Source organism: Triticum dicoccoides, chromosome 7A, assembly GCF_002162155.2.
Source record: "Triticum dicoccoides isolate Atlit2015 ecotype Zavitan chromosome 7A, WEW_v2.0, whole genome shotgun sequence".
Taxonomy (NCBI): domain Eukaryota; kingdom Viridiplantae; phylum Streptophyta; class Magnoliopsida; order Poales; family Poaceae; genus Triticum; species Triticum dicoccoides.
This window is the reverse complement of record NC_041392.1, coordinates 193,062,586-193,074,624: the sequence shown is the minus strand read 5'-3', so window position 1 is coordinate 193,074,624 and position 12,039 is coordinate 193,062,586. Positions and strand designations below refer to the sequence as shown.

The following is a 12,039-nucleotide window of genomic DNA, read 5'->3' as shown; positions in this document are numbered from 1 at the left end:
CCTTCACCGTTGGCCATTTATTGCCGTGCGTTGATGGCCGGAGAAGAGCCAAGAGACGAGCGGCGCTGGCCGCTCCACGGAGCGCCGCTCGGACGCGCAGCGAAAATGTCAAAAGATGGCGACGCTCAAGGCGCCAGGGAGGTCTCGGACTCGGAGCGGCGACTTTGCTGGAGTCAAGTGGATGATGGTACGTTTTTGGTTATCTGCGATAATGACTAATTCAAGGATTCAAGGTGGCTTTTGGTTCTGAACGCGGAATTCCTCAGAACGCTGGTCTGAACCCACGGCGTGTGGACTGTGGTCGTGTGCCAGACGACCCGTCAGCAGTCAGCACCATGTGTACCATTTCACAGCTTACCATCGCTGTCCACAGATTCCACTTCACAGCCTCCTAATGGCTAATGCCAGGTATTCTACTGGCTAATTCTTTGCTTATCTACAGCACTATGTGTTCCAAACCAGCCATGCAACAGCTACGAAGCCCCATCGTCTACTTGTCTGGCTGCACTATTTAACAGTTGAGGTGCGTGTCTGCTCATTATTTTTCGGTGTATTATAGGTTTCTCTAACTCCAAAGTGGTTGATGAGACCACATCCTTGTAGTATCCCCCTTGCATAATCCGCATGCTGATCGTAGTGTGCACATATCGCACACGACTGGGTCCAACCTAATAAGCCATCAGATGATTGATTGCCTGGTACATTGCCGTGGGGTTCCTGCCCTGTTTCTGCCATTTGTTTAACTGACTTCACCGGTCTCCCCCCTCCCTTCTCCTTTTTGTTCGCTGTCCACACTTCACACCCTTCACACCATTGCTGAGGCTGGGAGAGCTCTGCCATCTTTGAAGCTCACATGGTGTCCCTCACTAATCTACTCTGAACAGCAGTCACTCTGGGTACACGCTCTCAAGCTTGCAACCGCCGCCTAAGCATTGCAATGCTTCCCCATTCCAGGTATGGTTCTCCCTCCCTCTTCCTGTGCTCGGTTCTTCGACATGAGTACGCAGCTTCCATCACCAACGGTCTTCCACTTCTCCGCTCGCAGTTAATCGTACTAGTTACCCCTGATCTTGGTACAAGCTCAAATCTGCAACCTCATGTCGGCTAGGGGCTGATGTATGATGGCTAAATGAGGGCAGCCATTCCGTGTGACCATGTCTGTGTGAGGAGCATTGCGTTGCCGCTTTCCCCTTCCAGGTATGATTCTCAATTTCTCTTCCTATGCTTTGTTGTTAGACATGGATGCATTTCTTCCGTTGCCAATAGCTTACCACTTCCCTACTCGCAGTTAACTTTACTAGTCACCTTGTGGAAGCCGATACTTGTTTTACCCTCTGTTCACAAGTGTAAGACTACATTTGTGAACAGAGGGAGTACATGTGTAATTTGGGGTAATAGCAGTTGGAGCTTGGAACTAGGTAGCCAAAGTAAAGAAAGGGAAATATCTTGTTTTTTTACAATAAGTAGCAGGTGCTCTGCTGTTGCGTACAAGTTCAAAGGGAAATATCCAGACCACTTAGAGGCTTAGAGCAACTCCAACGGATCGACCCAAACGGACGGCGATTTTGTCCGCTTTTTGTCCGTTTGGGTCGGCCAGTCGGACACGGATGTCCGCTTCCGTGTTTGGGTCGGTGCGTGCGCCCAACGCTAGCCCGACCCATTTTGACAGCGCTAGAAAAAAATAATAGAACGCATGCACATTTTTAAAAAAACATCATTAATTAAACATTACAGCCAGCCACGAAGGTCGGCGAGAGTCCACGCGTCTACATTAGCATTTAAGAAAAATAAAAACAACCTAAACTACGAGGCGGCGCGCAGCCCTAGGCGTCGTCCTCCTCCTCCTCCTCCTCGGGGTCGGTGAGGTCGATGAGCGTCGGCGCAGGGCCGGCCCAGGGGAACGCCGTGTTCCAGGCGGCGGCGATGTAGGCCGCGGGCAGGTGTTCCGGCACGGGCAGTGCCGGCGCGTGGGGCTGTTCCGGCACGGGCAGTGCCGGCGCGTGGGGCTGTTCCGGCGCGAGCAGTGCCGGCGCGGGGGGCTGTGCGGCCACCTGTGCAGCCGCGGCCTGGCGCGCCTCCTCCTCAGCCTCGCGCTGCTCCTCCTCGAGGTCGCGCTCGAGCATCTCCTCGTACTCGCCGCGACGGCGCTCCTCGGCCAGCCGTCGCTGGCGCCACATCTCGAGGTAGGCCGCCTCCTGCGCCGGCGTCGCCCCCATCCAAACCGGTGGCGCGGACACCCACTCGCGCAGTACTCCCATCCAGGAGTAGCGCTCGATCGGGGACGGCTCCGGCTGCGGCGCCGGGTCGGCCTTGACGCGGCGTCGGGGAAGGGACGGCGGGGCCACATGCGGCACTACGCAGTCGTCGGCCGCGGAGAGGGCAATGGCCCGCGCCATGGCCGCCTCGTACCGGGCCTCCTCTTCCTCCGCCGTCTCCACCCTGCGTCGCTCGTCCTCCTCGCTCTCGCAGTAGACCGCCGCAAGGGCCGCCTGGTAGGCGTCCTCCGCCGCCTGGTCCTCCTCGCGGACGACGAGCGGGGGCGGCGGCAGGCTGCGGTCGTCCTCGCGCACGCAGCGGCGCCTCGCCTCCTCGTGCTCGAAGGCGAACCACCGCTTCCAGTTCGGTGAGTCGATGGCGTAGGTGTCGTCGCGGTGCTGCTCCGGTGTCAGCAGCGCCCGCCGGCGCCGCACCTCCTCCGCGTGCGCCCTAGCCGACCGCGGCGCCGCACGCACTGGGATCCTCTCTGGATCCAGATGCCAGTCGTGCGGCAGGGTGACGTCGGGGTACGGCAGAGGCACACGGTGCTGCCAGTGCCACTCCGCCTGGTGCACTGGCACGTTCACGCGCTGCCTCTGCCGGCGAGCCGGTGCTGGCGGAGGCGGGAGGAGCTCCGATGGGAAAGGGACGGCAGGGGCCTTGCCCTTGGCCTTGCTGCTGCCGGCGCCGGAGAAGAGCCCCATCTCGCTGTGGTGGTGGTGGCTAGGGTTTGCCGGCGAGGGGGGAGCAGAGTTGGCTAGATGTGGATGCGAGTTTGGATGAGGACGGCCCCACCGCACGGCCGGCTTAAAAAAGGACGACCGCCGTTGCTGACGCGTGGGCCCGTGGTCATAAATTAAGCTGACCGCGTGGGCAGCGGGTAGTTGGACGGCCGCCAGGTGGGGACGATGCGGACGCCGAGAAGGCGCGCGTGGCGTCCGTTGCGCGTCCGCGCCGACGCATTTGGGGCGCAAATTTGGGCCGCAAATGCGTCGGCGCGGACGCGAAGCGGACGTGATTTGGGTTTGGGTCGACGCGTTGGGCCGCCACTTTTGCCTGCGCCGACCCAAACGGACACAGGCGGACGAAATGGGTCGCCCCATTGGAGTTGCTCTTAGTTTGGTGGATCAGATTACAACGGTGAAGTTCAATCATGTATATAACTGTTATTACTGTTGTAGTATGAGAAACACAACTTATTTCCAACCATAATCATTAAAACTGAATAAAAAATATAATTATATTATCATATATTAATATATGTATTGTAATATCTAGCACTATAATCCAGTGTGTACTCTTGTGGTTGACTGGGATCAACACACCACTAACTCACACTCACTTTCCGGAGAAGTCTATGTACATGATGAGCTAATAATTCATATGATGGTTACTGTTTTTATTTAAAATAATTCATACTGTGGTTATCATTGTGGGGTCAAGCAGTCAAGGTAGCCTTTAACGCGCTCTCTTTTTGTTGTTTTCCTTTGGGACATAGACTTCAGCAAGTCCCTCTTCTTCCTAGCTGCCTTCTTCGCCTTTTCTTCTTCAGCACAGTCCTTGAATGATATTCAAATCTTCCATAGATCTTCTCTCATCCAAGAAACTCTTACCCAATTCTGCAGATGCAAGCATTGTTGAGGCTGGAAGTCCTCAGCTACCTTTGAAGCATACGGGTGTGTTCACTTGTCTGAGCAGCTAATCTGTCCATCGCTCTGGGTACAAGCTCAAACTTGCAACCTCAGCTAGCGACTGATGTATGGCTAATGCCTTCCCATGCCAGGTATGATTCTTACCTTCTCTTCCTGTGCTTGGTGTTTAGACATAGATGTATGACTTCCATTTCCAATAGTCTACTACTTCTCCGCTTGCTATTAATTTTACTAGTTACCCTGTAGGATCTGTCAGTATTTCGACAATAAATAATAAATATGTGTTTCTGGAAGCAATCGGACCTATGTAGGCTGCTTATTTTGGCAGGTAAAATTATGAAGGTTAATACAGCACCAACTCACACCTTCTTTCTTGAGAAGGTTATGTACATGAGCTAATGATTCATATGGTGGTTACTGTTTGAAAAATAATAAATATTGTGGTTATCCTTGTGGGGTCAAGCAGGGAAGGCAGCCTTTAACGCAGTCTCTTTCTGTTGTTTTTGTTTGGTGTATAAACCTCACAAAGTCTCTCTTCCTTCTAGCTGTCTTCTTTGCCTTTTCTTCTTCAGCACAATCCTTAAATGACATTTGAATCTTTCATGTATCTTCTCTCATCCAAGAAACCCTTATCCAATGCTGCAGATGCAAGCTTAGACAGCAACTGAGAGGTTGAGACTTGCAATCTTCGTCAGAGAGCAATCACATGGAAAACGGCGGGCAGTCCGAGCACACCATTGATCTGCCCAACACTGGAAATCATTTGAGTGAAAGCAGCAATGATGGGTTTGGCATGGGTACTAACAGCACTAGGCAAGATTCAGTTAATGGATTGTCCAGCAGGTATTTGTTACCCAGCAGTAGCCCTGAACAAATCCCTGTTGATTTTGAGCTCCTGTGGAGACTGCGGAAGTATTTAGTACTGCTTGGAGTCTTAGCAGTTAGTGTGACATACAATGCTGGATTAACACCACCAGGGGGATCTTGGACACTAAACACGGATGGCCATGATGCTGGTGACCCTGTCCTGCATGTTGGCTACTCTCTAAGATATGAGGTGTTCTTTTACTGCAACGCAACAGCCTTTGCTGCATCTCTTGTCTTAGTCATCTTGCTTTTAAGTAAGAGTGTGACGAAGCGGAATATATGGCTCCGTTCAATGCAATTGACCATGCTGCTGGACTTATTTAGCCTGCTGGGGGCCTTCACTGCTGGAAGCTGCAGGGCACGGAAGTCATCCATTTACATCTGGATTCTAGTCATTGCTGTTTTTGTGTATGTTGTGATTCATACCCTAGTATCCAGAAGGGTTATTCCAAAATCATTGAGAAATAGGCTGCAAAAATTGATGGATAAAATTCGATCCAGACGCGGTGGCAGTGGCAGTTCCACAGAAGCAAGCAGCAATCCAGAGGAAGATGTTGAGGAGGATCGTAAGTTCATATTGATGCTTGCAACTTTTGCTGCTACTATCACATACCAAGCCGGATTGAATCCACCTGGAGGCTTTTGGGCTGAAAATCCTTCTTACAAGCATCCTCCAGCTACCTCTATTCTCCGCAGTAACTACCTTCACCGGTATAATATTTTTATTAGCTGCAATGCGACTTCTTTTGTGGCATCTTTGGTCACAATCATTCTTCTTCTGAGCCCAGAATTGAGTAGCCATGGAATAAGGTCCAAAGCCGTGATTGTGTGCGTCGTATTTGACCTATTTGGTCTGATTGGGGCCTATGCTGCAGGGTGCTGTAGGAGTGTAAGGACATCTTTCTTTGTTGTGTTCATTACTGTCATAGTATGGGTCTGCTTTGCGGTGGTAGCTGCGGCATTTGTTTACAAACCTGTAGCAGACTGGCTGCAAAAGATCAAAGGTCATAAGTGCTTCAATAAAATTGGTCGTCTCTTTTCACTGGAATCAGGTAAAAAAATATCAGGAAATTCTGAGCAAGTTCATTCTCATGCCACTGGTCAGCATACTACAGACCTTGCAACAGTTACGCCAGAAGAAGGCAGTGCTTCTGAAACAGAAAACCGAGTTCAAAACATCAAAGAGGATGGAATCCTTAGGGAGCATCAGCATGCAGACAGCCAGCAAATTGCAAATAATGAGGAGGCTGAGCCCAGCTCGGAGCAACCATCGGTCAATGACCCGCAACCAGGAAATACCACAAATATTATGCACAACCCAGAGGATCAGTGTATAGACTGCCAATCAGTTGCAGATGATGCAGTCTCTGACACAGGACATCCTTCAGTCAAATGCCACCAAGCTACAAATACTGTGAATCAAATGCCTAGCACTGATAATCATTCCACAGACAATCAGCAAGATGCAAATAAGAAGGAACAGCTGTCTCCAAATAATGGCCCAAACACTGCAAATATTGTTGACTATATGCCCAATAAGCAAGTTGCAGATACGAAAGGTCAATCTTCATCAAATGATGAATGCAAGGATGCAGTTATTGTAGTGGATGATTCGTCTGAACAAACAACATCAGATAATCATTGTCATGGAGCCACCAGCGATCACCCAGTACAGCAAGTGCATTCTGATGGGCCTATGGGAGCCAGTGAGATTGAGATGGTTGGAAGTAATAACACTGTTGTGTCTTCCGAGAATGGCAATGTTGACAAGAAAGGAGATCCCACTGAAGATAGCAGCAAAAAGAATTCTGATGACAGACCAACGTCGGAGCATCTGAAGAAGTCCCGCACATACTTACTTCTTCTTGCCATTCTGGCAGTTTCTCTGACATATCAATCAGGTTTGAATCCGCCATGTGGCTTCTGGTCAAGAACAGAGAATGATCATTCAGCTGGTGATCCCATCCTTGAGGACACTCACCATCAGCGTTATATTGCATTCTTCTATCTGAATGCAGTCGCGTTTGTTGCATCCTTTGTCATGATCATTATGCTCCTGAACAAGAGGATAAGCGAGAAGGCTACAAAACGATTTGCTCTGCAGATAGCAATGATAGTGGACCTTCTTGCCCTAATGGGGGCTTATGTTATGGGAAGCTCCAGGGAGGCAAGGAATTCCATGTACATCTCATTGTTGGTGGGCCTTGTACCTGCTTATGTCGGTATCCATCTTTTGATAGCACATGTAATCCCTGAAGGGTGGAAAAAAGTGGTGGCTGAAAAGCTAAAGCTGTTCTTATGCAAACATTTGTGGCGCGAACCTCATCAGGCCGTAGAAAACCAGACTGGGGATGTCGACGCGAAGGAGTGGGAGCGGAGGCGTAATCTGCTATTGATTCTTTCTGTTCTAGCTGCAACTGTCACATACCAAGCTGGTATAAACCCTCCAGGAAGTGTATGGTCAGATGACAAGAAGGTCAGTGGCACACCAGGCAATCCAATCCTTCAGCACAATCATTCAAAACGCTATGATGTGTTCTACTACTCAAATTCGGTCACATTTGTGTCATCTGTAGTTATCACGATACTGCTTGTGAACAAGGAATCATGTGAGCGTGGCATCAAGTGCTATGCACTGCGAGTATGTCTGGTGGTGGGCTTGGTTGGCCTCTTAATTGCCTATGCTGCAGGAAGCTGCAGGAAAGCAAAAGAATCTAATTTTCTCATCATCATCGCTGTTGCAGTTCTGATCTTCCTTGTGATTCAAGTCCTTGTACTCTCTTCAACACATGATACAGTATGGGGGCCCTTGAGCAAATCCTTGGAAGACCTTCTGAAACGGCTTCTTCGTCCAAAAGAGTCCAGCCAAGAATCTGCTTCTGAGCGGCAAGAAAACTCATGTCATGATGAGAAAGAAAAGAGAAAGAGGCACAAATATCTGATGCTCCTTTCAGTTTTAGCAGCCTCCGTCACATACCAAGCTGGTCTGAACCCGCCTGGTGGTTTCTGGTATGATGATCCCAACCATGTTGCAGGCAATCCAGTCCTTCATGATATTCATCCCTGGCGCTACAGAGCATTCTTCATCTTCAATGGTATCTCCTTCATGACATCTATTGTCGTGATCATGTTTCTGTTGAACAAGTCTGTGAGGAAGAAGGGTGTTCTACTTGAGGTATTGCATTTGATCATGATACTAGATCTGCTAGCTCTTATGACAGCTTTTGCTGCGGGAAGCTGCCGAAAATTCAGGACTTCAATGTATGTCTATGGGCTAGTAATTGCCGTTGCAGTATACCTTGTGGTTGCAATAGGTGTAACAAGCAGCATTGCAAAGTGTCTGAGACTAAGGAAGAGAAATGGGCGCTCCCTCAAAGGACATCCTGAAAGTGCTTCCACAACAAACCCGCCGATCGCTGGACAACAAGTTTGAAGATTCAATTTCTATGGGACCAGTTAAGAATCTGTTTCCTGTATTATCTGCAAATAATTGGTGCCTTGTAGTCAGTTTGTTTTTCTTCCTAAAGTCCAGATTAACTTGAAATCTGGCATTGTTGTATATTTCTGAACATTATTTATCATAATTGAAATTTGGACTCGAGTGATAAATTGCATATCTGTTAGGTGTTCCTATACTCGGCACTGTAATGGAACTACGGGTCCCCTCCCCTCCCTGGCCGCTCCCGCGAGCGCCGCTGGGGGGAAACCCTAGCGCGCGGGCTCGGCCCTCCTCCTTGTTCCTCCCTCCCCTCGCCGCCGCCCCCGCGTGCTGGCGGGCAAAGCCCGGCCAGCTCGGGCGGCGGCGGGGCCTCTTCCTCCCCCCGCACGGCGCTAGATGGCGCGGGCCATCTGGGCTGGGCACACTAGTAGGAAAAGGCCTACTAATGGCGCACCAGTTTTGCCTACTAATGGCGCATCACTGGTGCGCCATTAGTATCACGCCACTAGTATTTATTACTAATGGCGCACCACGCAGTGCGCCATTAGTATATAACACTATGCGCCATTAGTATGCCTCCCAGGGGCCATATTTAACCATGTGCTTTGGCACACTAATGGCGCACTGCGGCTGGATGCGCCATTAGTATACTTGGCATACTAATGGCGCACTGTTTGGTGATGCGCCATTAGTATGAATATTTGGTTTTTTTACTTTTCTGATTTTTGCACATGTTACAAAATATATTATTGGACAGAATATAGACAGCAGCACACAGCAACAGCAGATTCATCGAATACAATAGAAGATTAGTCTCCGAATACAATTCATCATATTAGTCTCCGAATTCAAAAGACCGAACAAAGATAAAACACTACAAGTCTCAAGACCGCGAGTATCGAGTTTGTCGGAAGTAATACTAATCCTAACAAGTCCTACTAATCATCATCATACAACTTCTACTCGTTATGCATAACAAGTCATACGATCATCATCTTGATAGTCATCGAACCGACCCTACTTAATTGTTCTTAGCACATGATCATCAGTATTAGGCAGGACCTAAATACCCTATTTAAGCTAAAATAGCATAAAACAATATAGACCCTGACTCTCCATTATGGAGAATGGAGAACATCCTGTCTCCAATTCTTGCGCTTCGCTTCCTTTTGCTTCCAAGAAGCTCCTTACGACTGTCCATACATTTTTTCCATCCTTTGATTTTCATGTCTCCACTTCTTTTAAAAATCTCGTATGGACAGTTGAGATTCATAGGACGACCTGGTTGTATGTTCAAAACATTAACACTACCTTTCTGATACATTATATGAGGCACACAATTCTCTGGGATTATCTGTTGAAAAACATAGTAATAACTTCATAGTTAGCAATGATGTACTAGTTTTAGAAGTATGCAAAAGATGCACGGATGTCGTAATAGTAAAAATCTTACCAGGGTATCTCCATGGTAGTTACCGTAGTTGAACACATGCACTAGTGGCACGTATTTACCATAATGTTGAGGAGTTTGATTGTGGATAATGTAATTCTCAATGTCAGTACAAAATCCGACCAGATGATTTTTCTCCTTGTAAGTTGTTAATTCGGAGCCATCGGTGTAGTGGGTTTTGTCTACCATCTCCCGCACATTCTTTGAACAATAAAAATAAGCTGTCAACTATTTTGAAATAAACAATATAAATTAGCTAATAACTATGTTTGAGAAACTCACATAGCGGTAGAACTGGAGGCGTATCAACAAGGACCCAAATGTCCATATTGTCTTGGTTGATGTCAGGATTACCAAGATCCATGGTGATAAGCATACCCTCATCAAAACCATACATCTTGCAAAATGCTTCCCAATTTTTGCAACCAAAATGGGTTACGCTCTCAGAATTATATAGATTTACTTCAAAGTCCACATCGTGATGAGTCCTTAGGTGATTTTTCTTTGTTTCAGAAATTTCATGGTCTTCAAAATCCATCCTCTCCAAGACATGTCGTCTTGCATGGCATGAGATAAGCTATACTCGAATTGTAAAAGATGAAAATTACACGTTGAAATAGTTGAAGTCATGCTTAATTATGAAAATAACACTTGTCGTCGTTGTGTACCGTTTCAACTTCGAAGGTCTCCTCGAGCTTAATGCTGAAGCGCCGATCATCGTCCAGGTGAGGCATGTCGCACAGACCTCGATCGTCGTGGCACCAGTCGCACTCCGCCGGGAGACTTTCGTCGTCCGATGATGATGACGACATATCCTACGTTCATAATTCAAAACTACATCATTTAGGGTTTGTCGACACCGAGGCATCCTAAAAGCTAAGCTTTTATCATTTAGGGTTTGTCGACACCGAGGCACCCTAAAAGCCTAAGCTTTCATCATTTAGGTTCTTATCGACACCGAGGCACCCTAAAAGCCAAGGTTTTATCATTTAGGGTTTGTCGACGTCGAGGCACCCTAAAAGCCTAAGCTTTCATCATTTAGGTTTTGTCGACGCCGAGGCACCCTAAAAGCCTAAGCGTACATCATTTAGGTTTTCATCGACACCGATGCACCCTATAGAAGCCAAGTTAAGTTTTCATCATTTAGGGTTTATCGATGCCGAGGCACCCTAGGTTGGGCCTAATCACTTGGCACTAATCACTTGGCTCTATTGCCACCTATGTTGGGTTTATCATCTAGGGTTTATGGCCTAATCACTTGGCTCATGCATTAGTCGCAAGTACCCCATATGTCCTTTTTTTAGCAAAGTGATGCTAAAATTCACGGAAAATTTCAGCATGACCTTTGCTGAAAATAGGACATATGGAGTACCCGAATTTGCCGGAACGGAAGTTAATCGACATTCCGGCAAACTCAAGGGCCTCTCGGGGTACCTGCAAATTCATCACGACACAATGGTCGGAGACAAAACCCAGCAACTTTACAAGTCTTTCACAGATTTGTTTGCAAGTTCTGATATGTAATAAAGATGAGCCTCCAATGCTGATTTGTTTGCCTCAAGACAAGATGAACCTCCAATGCAACAAGTAATAAAATGTTTGCAAGTTTTGATATGTTTGCAAGATGAACCTCCAATGCAACAGTCTTAGACATTAGAACACTACAATGATCTACAACCTTATGTAAAGTGCCAAATCCACAGATTTCTTTTTCACAGCTTTTACATTATTTCTAGAAGCAACACAATAGGGTTAAACACCAGAATCTTGAGTCTAATTAAACCCTAAAATAAACATTTCTCTTTCTCCTCGCCCCTCCTATCCCTCTGTCTCTCTTTCCCAGCTCCAACCCCAAACACAAATTAAGTTAGCCATGGTTTAAACACCAGCTCATTCATTCTCACCTCTGGTCCAGGTGCTCTTCTCCTCCTCGTGCCTCTATCCTCTCCCTCAGCCCAGGAACACCTGCACATTCACAGCAAAAAGCAACAACTTGTTCAGACACTTCTTTTTTACTGTGTTATTCCAGCTAGGAAAAAAACTTTGCTTCAAAAGCAAATAAGAGCAGGAGTGCAAGCATCTAATGCTTGATGCTCTTCTTCTTGCCACTTGCAGCACTGCAACTTGCCTCCTGATCCTCCTATTGCACCATCACAAAATTAAGTTCGGGTTACCTGAGAGGAGAGGAGGAAGAGAGGAGAAGAGAGGCAGAGGAGGAAGAGAGGAGAAGAGAGACAGAGGGAGGAGGAAGAGAGGAGAAGAGAGGAGGAAGAGATGAGAAGAGAGGCAGAGGGAGGAGGGTTACCTGACCACGATGAGGAGGCGCGGGGGCGGCGGCGGCGTGGGGGCGGCGACGGAGACGGAGGCGCGGGGGC

The 12,039-nt window shown here is 48.0% G+C and overlaps 1 protein-coding gene across 2 annotated transcripts; it reads left to right on the top strand.

Annotated features, from left to right (window-relative positions):
- Positions 1 to 8,380, top strand: LOC119331857. Of its 2 annotated transcripts, XM_037605033.1 has the most exons (4): positions 1 to 954; positions 1,046 to 1,197; positions 3,882 to 4,039; positions 4,554 to 8,380. In XM_037605033.1, exon 4 carries the CDS (start codon positions 4,615 to 4,617, stop codon positions 8,206 to 8,208), a length of 3,594 nt encoding a protein of 1,197 aa, XP_037460930.1. In that variant the 5' UTR covers positions 1 to 954; positions 1,046 to 1,197; positions 3,882 to 4,039; positions 4,554 to 4,614; the 3' UTR covers positions 8,209 to 8,380. The 2 variants fall into 2 exon arrangements, with proteins under 2 accessions (XP_037460930.1, XP_037460931.1); XM_037605034.1 differs by lacking the exons at positions 1 to 954; positions 1,046 to 1,197 and having other exon boundaries at positions 3,777 to 4,039.
- The last annotated feature ends 3,659 nt before the right edge of the window (positions 8,381 to 12,039 follow it).

Coding starts and splice junctions, on each gene's coding strand:
- LOC119331857 (XM_037605033.1), top strand. CDS start 4,615: ATGGAAAACGGCGGGCAGTCCGAGCACACCATTGATCTGCCCAACACT.